Source organism: Trichosurus vulpecula, chromosome 3 (assembly GCF_011100635.1).
Source record: "Trichosurus vulpecula isolate mTriVul1 chromosome 3, mTriVul1.pri, whole genome shotgun sequence".
In the NCBI taxonomy this organism is placed as follows: domain Eukaryota; kingdom Metazoa; phylum Chordata; class Mammalia; order Diprotodontia; family Phalangeridae; genus Trichosurus; species Trichosurus vulpecula.
This window is the reverse complement of record NC_050575.1, coordinates 129963696-129987818: the sequence shown is the minus strand read 5'-3', so window position 1 is coordinate 129987818 and position 24123 is coordinate 129963696. Positions and strand designations below refer to the sequence as shown.

The window sequence follows — 24123 nt, the reverse complement described above, 5'->3', positions numbered from 1 at the left end:
TCAGTAAAATTAGCTTGACAGCTCTTAAGCCAGCTGCTCAATAGGAAGAAGTTGACCAAGTTAAAAAGGATAAAAATGCCTGCCAGATCAACCCCAGCTTTTGCCTTTGAACAAATGAAATATCACATAGTAAACAGCAGGCCGTTAGAGGGGAGGGGGATGATATGTCTTGATATTGGCAAAACAAATTGGGTCATCAGTGTTGAGCTACTCAGCTTGGTTCAAGATTGTGAACGCCCTGATTCATTCTCATGTAACTGGAAAATCTTGTTCTCATTTAGCCATATTAAAAGGGGGTGGCAGAGCTGGGAGAGGCCAAAGGTGGCAACAAACAAAATTTTGACCCATTGGTGGATTGAAAAAACCAGAATTCATTCCTTCATTAAAATGTGTTAGAAATATGAGCTATTGTCATTTTCTCTTTCGGGATTCTCATGCAAAAGTGGAGTTCTTACCAAATTCTTTATAGTGTCTGAATGCTCACAAACAGTCATTCCAATGCTCCTTAGGTGATAACTCCATCCTCTAACAGAGGCCATTCAGAACTGTTTCATTTGACTCTTCAGTGCCAGGATGTAATGGAACAGGAATAATCATGGTGTGATGAAAATATCACCAGTTAGATTAACTCACTAGTCTGGCAGCAAGCGAAGGAATGAGAGAGAAGATACAGGGAAGACACATAAAATGGCTGTTTCAGTTGGGATAGGGTCATAGTATTTAGAGCTGGAAGCAACCTCAGAGGTCTGATGTCCTTGTTTTACAGATAGGGCCGGAAACGTGAAGTGACATGCGCAAGGCCACAGCTTTTATATGCATTGCAGACCTGGAATTGAAACCCAGGCTCCCTGGCTCCAAAGCTTTTGTTCTTCATATTATACTAAACTGCCTCAGAGATCATAGATTAGAGACGGAGTGCACTCGGAAATCCTATAGTCCACCCCTCTTCATTTTACGGATGAGGACTCTGAAATCCAGAGGTTGCCTTCCCCAAACTCACATCATGAATAGCAGAACTAAGACTTGAACTCATGTCCTCTGATTTACTGTTTTTTCCACTTCACCAGGCAGGTCGTGATAAGGAACTGTACTAACCAATGGTAGTGGGAATAGAGAGATGTTGCAAAGATGAAATTGATGTGACTTTGTAACTTATTAGATGTGAATGTTGCAAAAGAAGAAAAAATCAAAAAAGAGTCTTTCTACTGTGGAGTCTGTGAACACTGCCAATATCTTTTTTAAAATATTGACTGCCCCATTAAAAAGAATCTTCCCTCTACTGGGTATCTAAATTGCTTTTGAGAATAATTTTTTTTTCCTGCATTGCTCAACCTCTTTCCTCTGGGGCCCCATGATCTGTAATATGATGGCAGTAACTGTCTACAGTGACATCTACTGACACAAACAGAACTCATCTATTGTCAGCCCCCAGCTGTAGAATTTCTCCTATGAACCAGCACTAGGAGCCTGTGTCTACCAGCAACCAGTATACCAGCGAGGCTTAATTTGAGATGAATGACAAAAAAGTCTTGTTTCTTGACCCCTCTCCCATGGTCATCAGCAAGTACAATAATGCTGTTTCTCTTCCTCTCTGCTCTCAGTAGTCGACTTGATCAATTCCTAGTTTATTGGCCCTTCAGGCGTGGGCTTTTTCTTAAAACTCTCTTAAACCACAGTGAAGAAGGCAGTAAAATTTCTCTGGGTGAATGTTGGTGATCATTTAGTATCTGTGTTTTCTGTTACAGAAATGCTGCTCATGGATTCTCCCTTATTCAGGTGGACAGCACGAAGGTCACCATGAAGGACATCTTGCAGAAGGCACTGAAGCGGAGGAAGGGCTCTCAGAGGGGTTCAGGTGGGACACTAAATATTTCTTCTGAAGACAAAAGTCTTAGCCTGAAATTTTATAGTCCTTTTTTTGGGGGGGTGGGGAGAGGGAGCTGTTAGCAGGGGTTGCTGTTCCTCATTTTCAGTGACCTTCAAGATTTCTGAATAGTGTCTGCATACCCTACCTTTGAAGACCTAAGTTTGAATAGTAGCTCTGCCATTCGTTCCCCGTGTGACTTTGGGCAAGTCATTTCCCCTCGATGAGCCTTAGTTTTCTCATCTGTAAAATGACATGGTTGGGCTAAATCAGGAGTTCTTAACCTGGGATCTGTTAACTTGCTTTCTTTACATTTTGGTAATATATTTCAATATCTTGCTTGCTTTGCTATCCTATGTATTCTATTTTATACACTTATAAATAATATTCTGAGAAGGGGTCTATAAGCTTCGCTAGATTGCCAAAGGCTCCATGACACAAAAAGGGTTAATACTCCCTAGATGGGATGATCACTGAATTTTTTTCAAGCTCTGAAATCCCGTCATGCTATAAATTGGTTCTACAACAACAGAACATGATGCTAAAAATTATTGCCATCAATAAGTAATTTGTTCTCTAATGAAGACCATTTCATTCATATCTTAGATAGTTAACCTAATGTTGGTACAATGCATTTTCCCAATGTCATAGTGGCATTTGGCTATAATGTGATGTCTTAATGATATTATTTTGAAGTTGTGTTGGTCAGAGAAGTATTAAAATAATAACAATGATGATATATTCTATAAAACCTTTGAAGTTTACAAAGTGCTTGAAACTTTGAAAAGTAAATTAGTTCAAGGATAATTATCCGCATTTTATAGCTGAAGAAACTGAGGTTTGGAGAGAAGTGGTGTAGTGGAAAGAGCTATGTAATTGGAGGTAGGAGACCTCCGTTAGAACACCAGCTCTTGCCCTTAGAATGATAGATCCTTGAGTAAATCATTCTGCTCTGGCACTCAGACATGATGAAGGGATGATGCTTGTACTGTTTCACTGGTTATTGCACTGTAGAAATGTGATAACCCCAGTCAGTATCATAACACGGATAGAGCACTGCTCTTGGAATCAGGACAGGGTTCAGAGACAGCTAAAGTCTCAGTTTCCTCATCTGTAAAATGGGGATAATAATATTCAAAGTATTTATCTCAAAGAGTTGTGTGACCTGCCCTCAAGAGTATGGGCCAAATAAGTGGCAGTGCTCAGATTCTAACCCGCATCTCCTGACCTCCACAGAAATCATTCTCTCTACTATGCCATGCCAACCCCTCAGAGAAACATCATGTGAAGGAAGTCTTTATCAGTCATGGGATGACAGGATTGCCCTCCTACACTGCCTTGGATTCTCAGATCATCTCAAATGAGATAATATTGTAAAGTGTTGAGCACAGTGCCTGGCACATAGCAGCCCCTATTGAGATGCTCATTCCTGTGCTCCTCTCATGGAAGGAGGAGAGCACTTCATTGGGATATATCAGCACAGGGAGTATCTGCAGTGAAGAAGTGGAGGTGTTGTAAAAACAAAACCATGAATGCTATGAATTAGTTTTTGGAAGCTGAGCCAAGAACCTCAAAACAGGACAGAGAGAGCCTCACATGCAACATTCATTCTGTTTTGACATAAATTATTGTGAAGAGAGATACTTCTTCAGTACTTAAGTGATCAGTACTGTGACCACTGTGGACGTGCCCTCTACCCACACAGATGGCAGCCCCTTTTCAACCTCGTAGGTGGTCTTTAGGAGCGGTCTTTGCTGTGGCTAAAACACCATTACCCTTCCCCCCAATGTAGCCAGGCTCATCCCTGGACAGCAGGTGCACCGTTCCTTATCAGGCCCATCCAGCTTGTTGGGGGCTGTCAAAGCTGGCACTCCATTTCTGTTGCTGTTGAGCCTCCCAGGGTTATCACCTCACCAGAGGGATGTTTCAAATAAAAACTTTGATGGAATAGGAGTGTATAAAAACCTCTAAAAATGAACATCCTGGTGTGTCTTGGTCTAGTTGAGGCAGAAAACAATGGCAGATTACTTTTCATTTTGTAGAAATAGCCCTTAGGTACCTTCACAACTTTCTGTCTCCTATCTCCATGCCTTTGATCAAGTCACTACCGTCCATTGGAGTAGCTCCCTTCCTTCCAGGTCCAGCTCTGATGCTACAAATGTGAGATGCTACAAGTATTAGGAGTCTAAATACCTCATCACCAGAGGAATCAATTCATTCACCTCCTCCAATTTTGCACAGCTTTGCTGAGACTTTGCCTCTGCATTTATCTCACTCTCCCTTTTCTTACAGTTATTTGTGTCCATGTCTTTAAGTCCATGAGCTTGGGAGCAGCTTGAGGTCAGTATTATAATAGAGCACTGGACTTGGAATTAGGACAGGGTTCAGAGGCAACCCAAACTTGAGTTTTCCTTGTCTGTGAAATGAGGATAATAATATTTGAAGTACCTTTCTCATAAGAATTGATATAAATGAAACTGTAAGCTTTAAAGCACTGGGTAAGTGTGAGCTGTTGTGAGAATTCAATGAGTTAGCATATGTAAAGTACTTTAAAAGCCTTAAAGTACCAGATAAATCCTAGCTTTTATTATTAATTTTTGTATCTCAGGTACGTTGTGTATGTTATTGGTAAGTCATTTTTTTCAGTTGTGTCTCACTGTCTGTGACCCCCTTTGGCATTCTCCGGTTAGACATACTGGAGTGTTTGCCATTTCCTCCTCCAGCTCATTTTATAGAGGAAGAACTGAGGTAAACAGAATTAAGTGACTTGCTCAGGGTCACACAGCTAATACATGTTTGAGGCCAGATTTGAACTCAGGAAGGCGAGTCTTCCTGACTGTAGGCCTGGCACTATCCACTGCGCTGCCTCGCTGCTTTGTGTTTGTATAGTAGATGTCTAGTAAATTAATCAATACTTCTTGAACTGAATTAATGTCAGATCGGAAAGACTTATTTTGTATTTGAGAAGGTAGAGGCTCAAAAAGGGGCAGTAACTTTGCTAAGTGCACCCAGCCACTTAGTTGTGATTCTAAGATGTGCATGCAGTTCTCCTGAATTGTGGTATGGTCTTTTTTTCCGTTACACCAGGTTGCCTTTCATATTACCAACCTAAAAATTGCTTAGGTTAATACACACAGTGGAAACAAATGTTATTAACTATCACTGTTACCCAACTCTTTCTGTGTTTGTGCTTGTGCACGTGTGTGCGTGCGCATGTGTATGAGATAATATATGCAAAGCACTTTAAAAGTCTTAAATTAATATATAAGCATACATTTTTATCAGATTAAGCAGGTGGCATCACCCCCATTTTATAGTAGCTGAGGTTCAGAGGGGAGTAAAGTGAAGACAGAATGAGTACTTAGTCACATCGGTGGTATGTTCAATAGGTATGAAACCAGGAAATCTTGTCAGTATCGAGAAATAATTATTGCGAGCAAATCTAATATTTGTCATGCTGCAGGCAACTTTAATATCCATCTACCTACATATGAAGTGTCAAATTTCTTGCCTTTAGAAATGCATGAGGCCTTCTTCCACATCCTTCGTTTCATCTAAAGGAAGAGAAAATAAGCAGTTCTCTGGTTGGAGAAAATATTTTAGTGCTATTTTTAAAGGGGGCATATAATTTGTTCCAGATTTAATTAGCTATCTTCAGATGAAAGCTGAAGTTTTAATAAAAGTTAGAAGAGATAACACAGTGAAGGACACGGATGAGCTGTCTCAAGGCTATATTCGAGGGGAACGATAAGAGCTGTAAAAAATGGCAGAAGAGAGCAATTGAATGAAGCAGTGAAATTCTGATTCTCATAAAAGAGAGAGAGAGAAAGATGCTGGTAGGGGCGGTCGTAGATGAGACCTGCTAGCGTCTGCAAGCAATTTGGCTGCATGCCAGGAGTCATTGTTCACCCTCGGCTGTGGCAGCTCGGTCCAGATGTGCCAACTGCACGTTTCGGCTTTTGCCAGCTGACTGCGCCGTTTGATAACCAGCTCTCTGGATGCCCATCACTGGCCGCAGAGATAGAATTAAATGATGATGATCTTCCCACAAGTTGGGAGAGGAAACAATGCATATAAATCTTGATTTCATCCCAGCATGAGAAGTCTTTATCCATCATCACTCATAATGAACACGTCGTTAGCCGCGATGAATGGTGGTCCGCTTTCCAAACACCTCTTTTGTTCACTTTTTGGGGTGACTTCTATCTATTTCCTGGGGGTCAATTCTGTCTCCTTTGGGGAGGGAGAATAGTTCAAGGGGGTGGGCCACACAACTTCAAGGGTAAAATGGAATCATTCAGTCCATCAGATAGCATTCTTTATGTTAATTTCAAACCGTCTGCTTTCAGGCAACTTAAATAGCTATCCAAAGGCATTTAACAGACTCAATTCCCTTAAAGACAGAATCCAGTCCTTTTTATGCCTAAGTTTTTATATAACTTTTGCCTCTTACTAGTAATCAGTAATGGTAATTGTTCAAGAGAGGAGCCTGTAAATACCATTGTAAGGCTATTCTAAATTGCTTGAAAGCAGCGGGTTTGAAATCAACATTCAAATAGTGTTATTAATCATATATAGATAGCAAACTTTACACGTAATATATTGTATACAACATAGTGTATATATATAACAATTACATTTACATAATTAATATATTATGTGTATTTTTATATATGAAATTTCATTGTATTAGTGTATATTATTATCCCCATTTTACAGTTGAGGAAGCTGAGGTGAATATACTTAAAATGACAAGTCCGCAGCTAGACAGTGGATTAGGATTCCATCACAAATCCAGCATTTTTATATCATCGTCATTATTTTAATTGTTGTTATTGGTGATAGTAGTAGTGTGGAAGCATGGTACACATGGGAACTATTATTAATGCCACTAAAAAGCGTGTGTGTGTATCATAGACTGAAAAGATTTGGTAACTGATATTGACGCATTTTATCCTTACTATCTGGATTTCAAACAGAATTTTGTATGGCTGTTTCTTACTAAATTTCACAACAAGCTATTATTGATATTTTACATTTCTTGACTCCATTTGGGGTTTTTTTGGCAGAAATACTGGAGTGGTTTGTCATTTTCTTCTCCAGCTCATTTTACAGAAGAAGAAACTGAGGCAAACGGGTAAGTGACTTGGCCAGGGTCACACAGCTAGTAGGTGACTGAGGCCAGATTTGAACTCAGGAAGATGAGTCTCTCTGACTCCAGGCCCAGCACGCTATCTACTGCACCACCTAGTTGCCTTCATGTAGTAGGCAGGGGGCAAGTATTAAACTAATTTTATAGATGAGGAAACAGGCTCTAAGAGGAGAAGCTGTTTGGGCATTGTCACTACTAATTAACACCAGACTAAGGAGCGCTATTTTGAAGTTGATATAAAAGGGATAATAATAATAATTTACATTTTTTTAATATCCCTGGGCACTGAAATCATTGTTTACCAACCTTTTTTTGGTCCATGAGACAAAAAATTATTATTAAGGATAATAATAACAACTGGTGTTTGCATGGCCCTTGCGAATTTACAAAACGTTCTGTGGTCAGAGTGTATCTACTAAACACCCTTGCGAAGTAGGGAGCACATGTGTCATCATCATCATCATCGTCATTATTATCATCCCTATTTTATAGGTAAGGAAACTGAAGCTTAAGTGGAAAAGGGAATTGACCGAGGGCACACGTAGTCTAGTAAGTGACGCATCAGTAACTCAAACCCACGTACGTTGTTCTTTCTATTGCAGAGGTCTGTTTCTTCTACCTATGGTCTCTAATCTGTTCACTGCCCCAGCTCCAGCTAAATTTATTATGTAGATGCATACAAACATTTGCAACATCCTTTTCCACCTTGAGCACCTTAATCTTTATCCTCCATTCCCTAGTCATGAATTAGGGAAGGGAAAAGAAGAAATGTAGTAGAATAATTCATATTTATATGCTGTTTTGCAGTTCCATCTATTATCTTGTCAGTAGTTAATCTTATAATATTAATTACAATGTCTGTATGATGTTTTGTTCAGTTGTTTCAGTTGTGTCCAATTCATTGTGACCCAGTTTGGGCTTTTCTTGGTGAAGATACTGGAGTGATTTACCATTTCCTTCTCCACTCATTTTACAGATGAGGAATTGAGACAAGCAGAGTTAGGTGACATGCCTAGCATCACACAGCTAGTAAGTGTCTGAGGCCAGATTTGAGCTCACAAAGCTGAATCCTCCTGACTTCAGGCCTGGTACTCTATTCACTGCACCACCTAGCTGCCCTCTATGAGGTAGGGAGTGCAAATACTACAATTCTCACTTTATCCATGTGTCAGCTTAAGTTCACACAAGCTAATGACTTGCCCAGGATCACCCTAGAGCCATTGTGTTAAGCTGGAATTAGCATGGCCGATTCTCACTACTCAACTCACAGCTGTAAATTACGTTTTAAATTTACCTTTTAAAACTTTCATAAATTTCTGTTGTAATCTCCTCTATCCAGCAAGTGTTTATTAAGTCCCTACTACCTCTGAGGTACTCTGTTAGGTGCTAGAAATATAATGATAAGACGAAAAATTGTCCCTGTCCTAAAGGAGCATACTTTCTACTGTAATATTGCACACTAGCGCATTTTCTTAATCCAAACAGCTGATTAACATGGAAAGCACTTTGTGTAACTTTGTTACCTGTGAATTAATATTGGACAGTTCCTTCTCCTTCAACCCCAAACCAATCAATTGCCAAATCCCTCCATGGTATTTCTCATGTTCTTCTCCATTTTCACTGCCGCCAGTATCAGTCCTTTATTACCTTTTTTTTAATGAACTATTACCACGGACTCCTAACTGATCCCACCACCTACAGGCTCTTCCCCCTCCCTAATCCATCCTTTGATATTTCAAGGATCTTTGATTTCATCAAGTCAGGTACTTTCTTAATCAGTGTAGATCATAGCCCCTCTACACTTAGTGGACAGTTCTTTATGAGCTACTCTTCCTGGAAAAAAAAGTCATTCTGTATTTGCCACCTTTCTGGCATTGAGTCTTTCCACGGTTAGCTATGCTGGTGTTTGGGTGACAAACATGCTGTCTGTTTCCAGGTCCATCCCTGGGATTTTTCCTACTTGATAGGAACTGCTAGAATTCATTACCAAAGTCCTTAGGATCCTTTGTCTCCCACAGTACAACAGTAAATCATCAGAGGGGGATTTAGTAGAATATTCCACACACCACTGCCAAAATAATCATTGTAAGGAACAAATCTGGCTAAAGCACTTAACCTGCTCCAAAACCTTCAGTGGCTCCCCATTCATTGTTTACAGGATAAACTGTCTGGCATTCAAGGCCATCCATAGTCTGATTCTGTCTTAACCTTTCTGACACTTAATTACTCACTCTACATTCCATTAAGATTAAATTACAAGCTATCCCCTGATTTCATCCTACTCTGTTCCATGTCCTTCATGACATTGTTATATCCCACATATTGCCTATTGAAATCTTCCATTTCCTTCAGAGCCCAGGTCAAACCCAGCTCATCGATTAGTCCTGAATAATTTCTCCCTCCTTATTTTCTTAGAATTCTGTCTAGCCTTATCCTTTACAATTACCACATCCTCCCTTGTAGGATCTATATTCTGTTTTTACATTGTATCCCACCTCCAGATTCCTACCCCAAGTTCCTTCATGGCAGGGGTTTTTTTTTGTTATTTTTCATCTTTATATATAACCTCGGTCCCCAAAACAGATCTTGCACACAGTAGGCACTTAATAACTATTATGAATCAAACTGAATAAAGCAGAATCAACTTTTGAAAATTTGATAAATAGTATTTTAAAGGTCGAGATATGTTTCTTTAAAATCAAGGTGTTTTTTCAGCAACTTTGAGCATTGAACCATGTGCATATTTTAGAGGGAGAATAATGAAACAAGGAAAAAAATCCCTAGGTTGCCTAGAGAGAAACAAGCCTTCTACTTCTGAAAGAGATCAGCTGGTATGTTCACGTCAATAAGCAAGAGTTACTACTGTACACTCCTCCATCAATTCAGAAAGAAAAGGAATTGGCTGGCATGTGAACTTCATTTCAATATTTGCCAAGATGCCAATCAAGAAATCTGGATTTGTTTGCAGGCTCATCATTCTTATCCCAGAGTTCAGTGGAAGTAGCAGTGTACAGACAGCACTGAACTGAATCACTCAGTCATTTAGAAAGGGGATTCACCTTCTGGAAGCTTCACTCAAATAATGTGGATAAAACACTTGTATATCTGCAAGTGGGCTTCAGTTTCTTCATCTGTAAATCTCTTGATGATCTCAAAGGCTTCTTCTAGCTTTAAATCCTAAGGGCCTAATAACATTGGTTTGATAGAAGTCTACAATCCAGGACAAAGAAGGTGATGGTGCTGCTGTCTTCTACGCTGGTCAAACCACGTCTGGAGTTTATTGATAACAGGAACCAGTCCAGAAGACTGAATCTAGGCAGGGAAGAAGATGTTACAGTGTACTACAATTGAAATAGCACTGAATTTGGAGTTGGGATCTAGGTGTGAATCTGGGACTATCACTTACTACCTGTGTAACCTTAGGGCAAGTGTGTTCACTTTTCTGGGCCTCCACTTTACTCTGAAGAAGATAAGAACCGTATCCTGAAAAATTAAAAGAGCTGTCATGGAAGGGGAAAGTCATAGAACTTGACCTATTTGGCTTCAAGGATAAAACTTAGTGCAGTAGCTGGAAGCTTCAGGCAGAAAAATTTCAACTCCACTAAGAAAGAAAGAACTCAGGATTATAGTCCTGAGATAGAATGGGTTTCTTTGTGGAAAGTGAGTTCCCTATCATAGGATTTATAGCTATTTGTAGGGATAATGTAGAAGTTCACCCAAATGACCATCCAATTGTTAAGATTTTTATGATTCTATAGGCTGTATATGTAGAAGGGAAAAAAGCAATTGGAATCAAACAGCTTGGGCCATGTTGAGGTGAGGTTCCCACTTTGTCCAGTGTTAATCACAGACAGGTTGTATAGAATAAGTTTCCAAGTTGAACTGAAAGTTTCCTTCACTCTTACCTACCTTGTGGTTTTTTCTTTCTGCTCACACTTAGATTTTTTTTGTTAATTTTAAAGAAAAATTGTTTAGATTACTGGGAAATTTCCCCCCAACTTGAGCTAAAATTTGCCTTTTAACAACTTTCACCTTCTACTTCTAGTTTTGCCTTCTGGGTCAAGTAGAATAAGTCTAATAATCCCTCTTCCATATGTCATTCCTTCAGAAATTCCTTTTATGACTTAAAAGGCAGCTCCCTGGTCTCCCCCTCAGTTTTCTCCCCTCCAGGCTATATATCTCTACTTCCTTCAGCCAATCTTTGTGTGAGATCATAGACATAGAGTAGGAAAGGAACTTGGAGACCATCTGGTCCACCTTCCTTATTTTACAGATGAGGAAACTGAGGTCCAAAAACATTAAGTGGGGCCATCCAAGGTCACACAGGTAGCAGGTGGCAGCACTGGGACGCTTCACAGGTCCCCTGACTCCATATCTGTTGCTAATTCTGTTATATCAGAGGGTCTGTGGACCTTTCTCCATCCTACTTCTTCACTTCTGAATTCTTCATTTTATTGATATCCTTACTGAAATAGAATCCCAGAACTGAAAAATTTGTAAGCAATCTAAATATCTGATTTTCATTCTTTTAATCACTTTATCAAATCACATTCTGGGCCACAGTATATTTTTCACAGTATATCCCAGCCTATTCTTTGCTACTGTGATTCTTTGAATTCTCTGCTAATGATGATAGTGTTCTCATAGGATTGTAGAATTAGGAAGGACCTTGTTAATAATAACTCTCATTTCTCTATTTAAGTGCTATGGAACACTGCTCACAACTACCTGATGATTTGGTAGTGCAGAGATTATTGCTCCATTTTATAGATGAGAAAACTGATACTCAGAGAAGAGAAGGGAGCTTACCTAGAGTCATGTGAGAATATCAAATGAGAGCCAGGCCTTAAGCTCAGATTTCTTGAGATTAATAAATCCATGTTCTTTCCACTACAAGGTGAAAAAAAATTGTTTTAAAGTTCTCTCAATTTTCAATTTGTTCCTGCCCTGCTTGACATTTTAAATCACTTTGCATTGGCTGAGTTCCCAGGGTTCAAGGAAAAGGAGAATTGGATAAGCTCTTCTCAGCAGAATTGAGGCTGGCTGATTTTTAATAATCGTGGACATTTACTTTTTCTTAGGTGAAGGCCCCTACTAGGTCAATATCTGACCAGTAAAATAGAGTAGCCTGTTTTCTAGTTCACCAGACTTTCCCACCATCAAAGTCATCCTTAGTAATTAGTAGCCTAAGCTTTTAAAAGGAAAGGTAGCATTAGCTATCCTGTCATGTGTTAGGAATAACAAGAGATCTGATAACAAATAGAAGATTTTATTTCAACTAAATAGAGTTCAGGGTGTGTGCATATGCATATGTCTTATAAATTAATATCATGTATAGAATTATGTGTGTACATATATGAGTTTGTATTTCCATATATGTTTATGTTTATATTTCCATATAAAAAGAACAAAATAGGATTATGAAATCTCAATCATATATATAGCTTGGTTTTTTAAAACGTATATAATAATAGTTCAACATGTTATTTTCAAAGCTGTCCCTTTGTGCTTCCTTCTGAACTTTCTTTTCCTGTTCATTTTTAAAAGTGTTTTAATGATTCTCTTTTTTTTTGTTACCACTATCACTAGCTCCCCTTTCTTCTCACCCAAATCTCCCCCCATCCCCACAATACAAAGAAAGAAAAACATAATGCTTATTAATAAGTATAGTCAAGCAAAACAAATCCACACATTTGCATTATCCAGAATTATATGTCTTATTCTGTACTGTGATTCCGTCGGACCTCTGTCAGGTTGTGGGTAACATCATCATCAGCCCTCTGGAGCTATGATTGGTTCTTACATTCATCAGAATTCTCATGGCATATGTCTAATACTAGTATTTCTGGGTCAGAGTTCAATGACTTACATAGAATCAGGAGGTAGCATGGTACAGTAAGATGAGTGCTTAAGTCTAGAATTAGAAAACCTTCATTTAAATCCTTCCCTTGACACTCATTGTGAAACCTTGGAAAAATAATTCTTGCTGAACCTCAGTTTCCTCTTCTATAAAATAGAACTAATAATATTTTCACTACTGACATCATAGGAATGTTATGAGGAAAACACATCATGAACCTTAAAGCACTATAGAAATGTTAGTTGTGAAGGTTATGTTAAAACAGAAATGCAGACACCTTTTGATATTTAGAATGTATCATCTTGCACACTTTTCTTTACAGTTTGTGTAATATAAAACCCAAGTGTGCCATATAATTTATGCTATTTTTAGTGTATGCTTTTGCATTGTTTCTTTCAAAGAGCTTTCAACTTAAGGGTTCAGGGTGTATTTCAGGGTAGACTCTATGCAGATAAAGTTGATATACTGCACACGACAGTTACAAAGAACTCAAAATCCATTATATAAGAAGCAGCATGGTTTGGTTTAGTGGAAACAATGCTGAACTCTTGAGTTTTAAGATTTGCCTTTGAATCCATTACTAGCTGGGTAATCCTGGGCAACTCATTTCTTACCTTTAGATCTAGGTTTCTTTCTTTAAAAAAATAAATGGTATTCTTTCTGAATTAACAAGCGTTTATTTTCTCTTCCTCTCACTCTTTCCTCCCCCACTGAGAAACAAAAATGCAAAGCCCTTGTAATAAATATGCATAGTCTATCAAAACAAATTCCCACATTGGCCATGTCCGAAAATAAAAATGCATGTCTTACTCTATATCTTGAGTCCATCATCTCTCTGACAGGAGCTAGTTAGCTTTCTTTATAGAGCTTAATCTTTATGATTCCTTCCTGCTTGGACAATCTGAATATGTAATATAAAGAATCACTATTTTGTTTTATAATTTTGGATATTTACATCTTGGTTGTTGTATGCACATGTGTGTATATTATATATGTATACATAAACACACATGTCTATAATTATACTACTAAGGGCATGCCTATGCTACTGAATCTTTTAGCAACAATTGCCCATTCATTTCAGTTGGATAATGATTTTTTATATTCTCCTGGACCTAAATTGACTCTGAAGACTTCAGCTGAATTAATCAATCATCTGGGCACTGCTTGGGAGTAATAGATATACAAACTCTATATGTAGATGAAGTATCCACTGGTATTAAGATGTTTCTTTCAAGGCAAAAAAGGCATTTGAAAATTTAAGCCCAAGAGATGACATGGTATAGTGCAAAGAGCACCAGACCAAATCAGAAGAACTGGGTTTGCCCTCATTGTCTGGCGTTTGTTAACTGTCTGACCATTGGTCATTCACTTTCCTTCTTTTAGTATGTTTCTTCATCTATGAAATCAGTATCTTTGCTTCATTGGGGTTGTGAAAAAAGTACTTTAATAAAATGTTCAACAACATAATGATGTGAACTATTCTATTCCTGTGCCTTCATAATAATAATGGTGATGGCGATTCTGAAGTATATAACGATTTACAAAACAGTTTTGTCGGAAGAAGGCTTTGAGTTGAGTGATACAAGATTGGCGATCCTTATTGTATATGTTAGGAAGCCAAGCGTCAGAGAAGCTAAATGACTTACCTAAGGTCAGACACCTAGTAAGAGGCACACCTGAGATTCAAACTCACATTTTCTGTCTCCAAGTCCATTGATCTTTCCACTTTAACAAGACTGTGTTAGATTCTAAGTCAAAGAATCTTCAAGTTGAAAAAGGTCCGAATTAATCTAGCCGTTCTGAAACTATTTGAACGAAAAGAAAACAGGACTGGACTCCTGCCACTCTTTCTTTGCTGAAAGTCATTTCTAAAACAGGATTAGGTGGCTTCCCAAAGAGTGGGTTTGATTAAAGAAATTAATAATAATACTGATAGCACTAATATTTAGGGCTTAATTAAAAAAAAGAATTCTCAGCTCACAATGTATTGAATTAAACTTAAGAAAGTTGTATTTTGGTAAATTATATTGGACAGAAAAGAACTATAGGCCTATGTTTGAATCTTATGTTAAAATATTTTTGATCTATATTGTCTTCGTTTTGTAGAGGGGGAGAAGAAACCCAGGGATGCAGGGATCCCAAACCAAAGTTCCCAGGGTGAGGCCACTTGGAGTGAATTTGCAGATGCGAGCATTCTTTAAGTCAAGGAGGCAAAGATTTATTACGCTTTTTCAGCGGGCAAGAGTTCCTAGGGAACCTGCAACCATAAAGAGGTGCAGGGGGAATTCTTTATAGAAGCTAATAGGGGATTAAAGGGCAGGGTCAGGTCAGTTAGGTGTTTGGGGGTGGGATTACGGAGTGGTTTAGGGCATGTTCAAGGAGTGGTTAGTTCTTAAAGGAACAAGCATATATACTATCTATTGTGCAGGCATATTACCCAGAGTTCTCTAGGAAACAGCCCACAGTGGGGTTACTAGGGGTGTGGTCTTTACTGTGAAAACAGGTCACTAAGTTCACTGTCTGTAGGTTGGGGCTAAAGGGGAATAGTTTCTCATCTAGTGTCTTGTTAGACAAAATACTATGTCTGAGATACGTGTTAGAAAGGTCAGTGAATAGTAAATATGCTATGACTCAGTGTGCAGTCAGTTATTAGCATCCTGAAATCAACCTATAGTGGCGCATAGCTGCTTACAAAGGAAGAAGCAGAGATAAGTTGGGGCATGCTACCCTTTAGCTGGAGAGAGACAGCCTGGGACAATATATTTTGGGAACCAGATGTGTTTATGAGAACTGGATGTGTTTTGGAATTGGGGTTCAGGCACAGGCACCCAAGCAGAGGCTGTTAGAATTTAGAGTCCAAGCACAAGCACCTCATCATTCCCCCCTTACATAGATGGGACCCAAAATCATTTGGGGTAAGTGGTGAAGGTCTCAGTTTCTGGAACTGCTTCATGATGAGAGAGGATGTAGAGCTGTCCCTGCCTCACAGGGTCCCCCTATTAAAGGGGTTGGGTCTGTAGCCAGTGTCTGGAATTTGGTCAACTCCAGGTCCAGGGGGTGGTGGGTTGTGGCCTTGGACAGAGGTTGGTATCCAGCTTGAGCTGTCATCTGCAGGTACAGTGCACTGATCCTAGAAGAGACAGATCTGGCAAGAAGGTTAAGTAGACAAGGACCAAAAGGAAATAAAAAAAATTACAATTAGGAGGGAGACAAGAAAAGGAGTTAACAAGAGCTTCATAGCCAGAGAAGACTGTGGCCTTTTGTATTGGCTGAGAAGTGAAAGCTAGATAAGGAGAAACTACAAGGGGGGTGGAAGGAGGAAAATGGTCATAGGTGCAAGCAAGGAATGTTCCCTCAGTACAAGAAATACAGCTGGCAGAGGTGAAGGTACAAGAGCACTCTTCACTGTGAGTATCCTCACAGGTGGAGCAAGTTAAAAAGCCAGCAGAGACATTTACAAGCCCTCCCTTAACAGGGGTCTTCACCAGTTTGGTGGCTATAGAGCTTATCTGCTAAGCCTGAGAGTAATTCACTGTTGCTAAATAGGGGGTGGAGGTGGATAAATGTGCCCATTGTGGAGTAGCCAGTACTATAGGGATGGCAAAAAACCTCCGAAGAGGTCACATTGGGGAGAGGGACTTTGCAAAAACTGCCTCTGGGCAAAGGTGAGGATTGCCCTGTGATGGGGTTGACATACCCAGCAGTCTTGGGCTCCTGCTCTGCCTACAGAACTTCTCAGTTTAATTAATGGTGAGGGTGAAGGGAACTTAGAGAATCAGGGAGAAGGAGAAGGAGAGCTATGGTTAACATTATCAGTGCAAAGGATATGGTTCCAAACAGGAGAGAGAAAACAATTACTTTCCTTTATATTTCTACCATAGATAAGATAGCTAAAGTTATTACTCTTCACTAACATAACTGTACTGCCTTAAACAAAAGAGGTTCCTGACTTGAACCTTACGAGTGAATAGACAGACATTGTTGTTTCACAAGTTTCTTTTTTATCCTTCCTGATTGTATTCATTCTGGAAGAAAGATATTTCAGAAATTGAATCTTTTACATATAATAAGTTCAGACATTAACTTTTGCTTAGGCCATGGAATGACTACAAATTCAGATCAAAACAGCAAGATCTGTAAACTCATTACATTAATTTAGCAATTATTTTGCAAATGAAAGTTTAGTAGGCCTTCTAAAATCACAAAAAGACTTTTTAAACATTTCTTCTAAAAGTGTTTCCCTTTTAAAAACAGTTTTAAGATTTATCCTGATGATAAGAAATAATCACTAAACTTTTCTGAAGAAAATTAGTTGAAAACTTTAAAGTGATAGCTTGCTTTTTCACCTTAAAGGAAAAATAAACCTTTAAAATTGAGATTCATTAGAACTAAATTGGTATAAATTGTCTTTAAGTAACATAAATTCCCAAAGTATTGTAACAAACATCATTCCTAGTTATTACAGAATTCCTAGATATCACAAAGTTTCTTAGTCAAAAGGTGTTGTAATGACATCTCACATTGGTAACAGAAAGAGACTGATCACAGGAAAAATACTGCTGCTTTTAAAATCATTTTAGCAAAGAGAACATCTTAAGGTGAGTCTTAAGCAGTTTGCATAAATTTCTGCACATGTTCTAGTTCTAGATAAAAATAATATTAGATTTCCCAATAAGATAACACAAAAGTGCTCATATCTTTTACTGACTACTTGCTCTGATCATAGAAATTTGCTGTCGAAGGAAAAAAGCAGGGACATGTGACATGCCAAATATGACAGGATAAAACATCCTTGGCTTTGTTTAAATTGAGATATAGTTACAGTTCATGCAGTATTTGTTCCACCTCGTTGCGAAACTCAGAAATAGTCAGGTAGGAACATTCCTTTCCAAAGGAACACGGGGAAACTGATCCAGGAGGATACCATCCTAGACTGAAACCAAGATTGTCCCCTCAGCCTTTTCCCAAATGCAGACCTCCACCTGTTAACAGTACAGGATCACATTCCCTCTGAGTAGCTTGTGGCATTTCTTTCAGATACCAATTTAATGTAGACAACTATACACAAATTCAAACTCAAAACAAAATTAGTTATGGTACCAAGTGCCTTTTGCCTTAAACAGCAAGTCTCACCAATCACAGCTTAGACTCAAATACAGTTGCTTTCATGGAGCTACAATAAGCAATAAAGATTTGCCAGGACTCACATACATAAGAGATTCTATTAAACATCTTTCCTTCTCAAATTTTAACTTATCCTGGTGTAAAAACCAGTCATTAGAATCTTTTCTATCTATTGTACATAAACTTGCAGTTTCTCAGCAAGCACAAGCACCTCATCAGTTTCACACTGTTGGCCACCCTCTCCTCCTGGACACTTTGTATTTTTGAGACTTTCATGACAGTGCTGCCACCTGATTTTCCCTATCTGTCTGACCACTTCTCATACTCCTTTGTTGGATCATCCTCCATCTCACATCCTCTTAACTGTGTGTATTCCACTAGATTCTATCCTAGGCCCTTTTTCCTGCTGGCCCCTGTTCACCCTTTCTCTAATCATTTCCCATGAGTTTAACTGTCATCTCTATGTAGATGCTTCACAAATCTATGTACTTAGCCCCAGTTTCTCACCTGAGCTTTAGTCCTTCATCACCAGTTGCCTATTGGGTATGTCAAACTTGATGTCTCAGAGACATCTGAAACTCAGTATATCTAAAACTGAACTCATTATCTTTCTCCCCTCTTCCAAACTTCCCTATTTTTGTCCAACGCATTGCTATACTAGTCTCTAAGGTTTGTAACTTTAGCACTGTCTTTAACTCCTCACTCTCACTTTTCATCAATATAGTCAATTGTCAGATGTTGCCTTTTTAATCTCCATGTCCTCTCTTGCATCTAATCCCTTCTGCCTTCTAACACAGCTACCACCTTACTTGAGGCTCTCTTTGCCTCTCATAGAGATAATTACTTCAAAGGCCTCCTAATGCTCCCCTCACCTCAAGCCTCGAACCACTGTAGTCTATCCTACACACCAGTGACAAAAGTAATTTTCCTTAAGGGCATATCTGACCATGTCATTCCCTTCCTTAGTCAACTCTAGTGACTTCCTATTGCTTCTGGGATCAAACATAAACCTTTCTGTTTAGCTTTTAAAACCCTGCACAATTTGGCCTCAGCTTTTCTTTCTGGCCTTATTGGACATTACTCCTCTTCCTTTACTCTGTGACCTAGCCAAACTAGCCTTCTTTCTTTTCTTTATACACAGTGCTCCATCCCTGTCCTTTGGATTGGTATTCCCGCATACCTGAAATGTATTCTCTCCCTTCCCATGTACCCTGTATCTTAACCTCTTCTTAGAGTCCCTCTCTTCCTTTAAGATGGAATTCAAGTACCATCATATGAATAAAATCTCTCCCATATGCTAATGCCGTTGTATTTCACTACTTCATATATGTTTGTTTATATGGGTAGAAGTACTTATGGATGGATCTTCACAATTCAAATGGAAGCTTCTTATGAGTAAGGACTGTTTCATTTGTTATATTGTATCCCTGCAGTGCCTGGCACAAAGGAGGCCTATAATAAATGCTTATTGATTAGGCAAGTCACTTCTCTATTCTAAATATCAGTTTTTTCATCTGTGAATTGGGGATAATGATATGTGCTTCAGATAATGACGTGTACTCTCCTGGTTATTGTTTACCATTTGATAAAAATGGGAACAAAGTAAAAGACCACATGGCATCCTAGAAAGAACATTATAGTTGTATTTAAGAGACCCATATTCAAATTATACTGTTAACTTAAATGTCACTGATTCTCTCTGAGCCTTTATTTATTTATTTATAAAGTAGGAATAGTATCTTTACCGTACTTATTGCAGAGGACTATTGTAAGAAAGCCCATGATAAAGATTCAAGTGCCAGATAAATAGGAGTTATTTTTTAATGTAGATCAAGAAATATGTATCCATAATGTAGATGAAGTGACATATTTTGATAAAGCACCAGACCTAAGATCAGGAAGACCTATGTTCAATCCTACCTCAGACACTTAGCTGTGTGATCCTGAGTAAATCACTTAATTTCTTTCAGTTTCAGGTACTTGGTCTTTGAAATGGGATAATAATATCTATATCCTTTTCTTACAAGATTAAATGAGATAATATATTTAAAGCTCTTCACAAACCTTAAAGCCATATATAAATACCAAATATCATTAACATTGTTATCATTATGTAACAAACCATATAGGTAAAAAATGTGCTTTTCCCCTAAATATGGTTTGCATACAATCTGACTGTGATTTTGCGATATATATACCAACGTACTTGGAAGTGGAGAATATAGCCTGTATTTTACAGTAGGATTTAGTCAGTATTTTTTGGAATATGCTTTCCCCCCTTTCAATAAAATAACAAACTATTATATTCAGTGCAATCTGGTCATTGTATTTATGCTTAAAAAAATGTTTTTCATTGAGTATGTTGCAGGAGGCAAAGAGTTAAATTCTGTGCTTCACAAAGAGAGATCTTGCTCTCTTTGTCTTGTTATTTCATCTCACCTAAGCCTCCTATTGTCGGACTGTTCAGAAGCCCCTGATGGATCTTCACAAGTATAAAACAGAGCACATTAAAGATGGCATCTCAGCCAACTGTTCTATCCAGAAAGCCAGGAAATTTAGAGAATTTATTTCAAGCCAAAATCTTGTAGAAGTGTTTTCAAGAGCCAATTATTTTCAAAGGGTGTTAAGAGCTTCGGTTACTGCCATGTTCAGGAATACGTGAAATCTATCATTTGCCAAAAGTACCTTTGACTGCCATTTAGTCTTTCTTCCTCTTGCTGGTCATTCCTGAATTCCTGCTCTGTCACATTCCCTACTTACTCACTGTGTCTGATACAGACAAAAGCATGGATCAAGCTGCCAAAAGAACTGAATGAAGAGCAGCTTGGTGCAATGGAGAGGGTCCTGGCAATGGAAATAAAAGACCTGAATGCAAATCTGGACTCTGCTGCTTATTACCTATGTGACTCTGGTCAAGTCATCTGTCTTCTCTGGGGCTCACTTTCTTCCTCTGGAAAATGAGTGCATTGGACTACATGACTACTCAGAGCCCTTCCACCTCTAGACACTATTAGATATGAAGAAAAATAATATACTCGGAGAATCCTGTAATATCAGAGCTGAGAGAGCCCTCAGAAGTCATCCAGTCCAACCCCTCCCACAGTCAGAGACAGAATAGATCTCAGAGGACAACCAGTCTAACCAGCACCTGGGCATGAATCCCTAATGCCCTACACTCGGTATCAAATCTGTCTAGTCAGCCAAAATCTGGCTGCCTATAATTTGCACCTATTGGCCTTAGTTTTGCTGTCTGGGACCAAGCAGAACAAGTCTAATCTCTCTGCCACAGTTTCTTGGTTATTTGAAGGAAGAAGCCTTGTCCCTCCTAAAGTTTTTCTCCAGTGCCTTCATCTACTCTGTATATAACATGGTCTCTGGGTTCTCTCACCAGCTGGACCACTCTGAATGCACTCCTGCTCGTTAGTGTCCTTTCTGAAATTTTCACTGGTTTTAAACATAAAACTCAAGATGTAGCTTGCTCATGGTAGTGGACAATAAGATTATCACCTCCCTTGATGAGAGGCAAGGTAGTATAGTGGAAAGATGCAGGATTTGGAATCAGATGGCCTGGATTCAGATTATATTTCTGCCTCTTAAATTGCCTTGGGCAAGTCATGTAACCTCTCTAGGCCTCAGTTTCCTCTTGTAAAATAATTCTGAAAGATTTTGGTTCATTAATCTCTAAGGTACCTTCTAGCTGTAAGCTCTAAGGCTGTAAAGCCATGCTATTATTAACATAGCCTAAGAAACTACAAAGAAAGTAGCATGACACTGTTACTAGTAGCTATGTCTGAAAGCCTTAAAGACCTGGGTTCAGTCCTGCCACTGACATATACTGACTCTGACCATGGACGAATCACTTAACTTCTTAGTATCATCAACAGTGTTCCCAGCCTGAGTTGTGGAGTAGTTGCAGTTCTGCATTGGTAGAGGAAGTTTCTAGATCACAAGTTCTGAAGTCACAAGTTAAGAGCCCTTCTCCCCACATCAGACTTTTTTGGGTGTTTTTTGGCTCTTACTAACTCCAACCGGTTGAACAAGCACCAGATATATAAGAATACTTGGTGTGTTACTGTCTTCTTTGAGGAGAATTAAGTCAGCAGTTTAACCTGGGCAGGATAAGACATCTTAGAGCAGCTGTCAGACCCACTCCAGATTCTGTCACAGCAGGAGCCACTAACATGATGGGCTTTGGAGACTCTGAAGTGACTTACTTATTTACTATTAAAACAATAAACTTTTCAAAGAAAGTCTCAGTCATTTAGTGCAAAATATTGCTACCCATTTTGTTGGTGTGTTGTCAGGAGGGTCCTGTCTTGACAGTATTCTTTTCATCTGTTACCTTTACTTAGGACTTTTTTGTTTTCATCCTGACACTCTTCCTCCTGTCTTTAGGAAGCAGTCTTTTCATACATGGTTGTTTTGGATTTGAGCTGACAAAAATTTTACCACCTTCAAATTTTGTATATACTTTAAGTATTTGTAATCTTTTAACCATAACCCACATTATTATCATACTTTATAATTTAGCTAGCAACAGCTCGGTGAGGGAAGGTGGTCCAGAAATAAGTATCCCAAATTTAATATTGAGTAAACTGAGGCTTAAGTTTCTTTCATCTAATGGCTTTATAGCTACTTCATCTGAAAATCATATAAAAGAAAACTGTTTCTGTCTAAATAAATTGTCACATAACTTTAGACAAGTAAATAACTTCCTATCTCTGACTCCATTTCTTGATCTATAAAACGAAACTACTTAGAGTGTCTTAGAGTGTTAGGTCTGCAGTCAGGAAGACCTGAGTTCAAATGTGGCCTCAGACACACACTAGCTTTGTGACTCTGAACAAGTCTCTCACCCTTACTCAGCCTCTGTTTTCTCAGCTGTAAAATGGTGATAATAGTAGCACTGCCTTGCAGGGTTGTTGTGAGGATCGGATGAGATGATATCTGTACAAGCACTACTAAGCTCTCTAACTCTCTAATCTCTCTGAGCTTCAGTTTCCCCACTGCTTATATCACAAATCACTTTGAAGCAAATGCTTTCTAAGCAACAAAGAACTATGCAAATGTTAGCTGCTGTCTTTATTTGACTTTAGGTTCCAGGAGGAGGGGAAAAACTTTGAGGACAATAAGACCATTAAAGGAGAGAAAGGGGGGAAACCATCTCTGCATAGGCAGTCCTGCCCCAATTTATCCAGCCTGACTTTAGCTAATTAAACATCTGTCTCAGCAATTTCCCCTGCATATTTATCTTCTCTACTTTGTGACACTGATTGTTGTCTTCAACCTTTTCTCCAACTTGCTAACATTCCCAGAAACTTCTCTTAGTTTCTTCACTGGGCATGTGGCAAAGAATGATACAGTATTCCCATTAACCCCCCGCTGCTGTCCTTGGTAGAATTGTTGTCCATAATGCTGCCATACTTGACAAGTGGTTTGTCCTTTCATAAGCAACAGAAATACAATTTTAATGTTTACCAGAAATGAACAAAAAACTCATTTAAAGATAACATAATATCCAGATTTGAAGATGGTCACTCTATAATGCACTATTGTAAGTATTCTGTAAAATCCAGTGATAGTTTAAAGTAGGGTAGATAGAGTCATAGATATTAGACCTAGAAAGGATCTTAGAAAATAAAATGCTCATGCTAGAATGGATCTTAGAACATCAAATGTTAACACTAGAAAGGTCTTTAGAATATTGCTCATAGAACACAGAATGTGAGGACTGATATAAGCCTTAAAAATACATAGTGTAGCCACTTCATCTGTAAGTGGAGGAAACCGCAGTCTCCAAAGTTGGAGCCACTTTGCCAAGGTTACACAGCTGATTCCCAGACCAATGTTCCCTAAGTCCTTCCCAAGGCTGGCAGGAGTTAACCTGGAGCTCTCCAAGAACTGTTCCTGCACTCTTTCAGAAACAGTTGCAAATGCCATTGGAGAGCAATTCTTTGAAAGCACATAATTCTTTTTCTCCAGATTAATTATAACATGCCTTTATCCAGGGCATTTGCTTACAGAGGCAAATGCAGTAAGAGAGAAAAAAGTCAAGGCAGTGGATTGTTTTTCTTACAAACATGATTGCATTCCCAGTTTCAGATGACAATATGATTTCAA

General features: G+C 38.7%; 1 protein-coding gene across 2 annotated transcripts in view; it reads left to right on the top strand.

Moving 5' to 3' along the window:
• MAPKAP1 (MAPK associated protein 1) overlaps positions 1–24123 on the top strand; it is a 343015-nt gene that overhangs the window by 212474 nt on the left and 106418 nt on the right. For both annotated transcript variants that reach the window (XM_036751105.1, XM_036751106.1), the window contains one exon: positions 1746–1855. In XM_036751105.1, coding sequence (XP_036607000.1) covers positions 1746–1855 — 110 coding nt within the window. The remainder of the gene's footprint in view (positions 1–1745; positions 1856–24123) is intronic.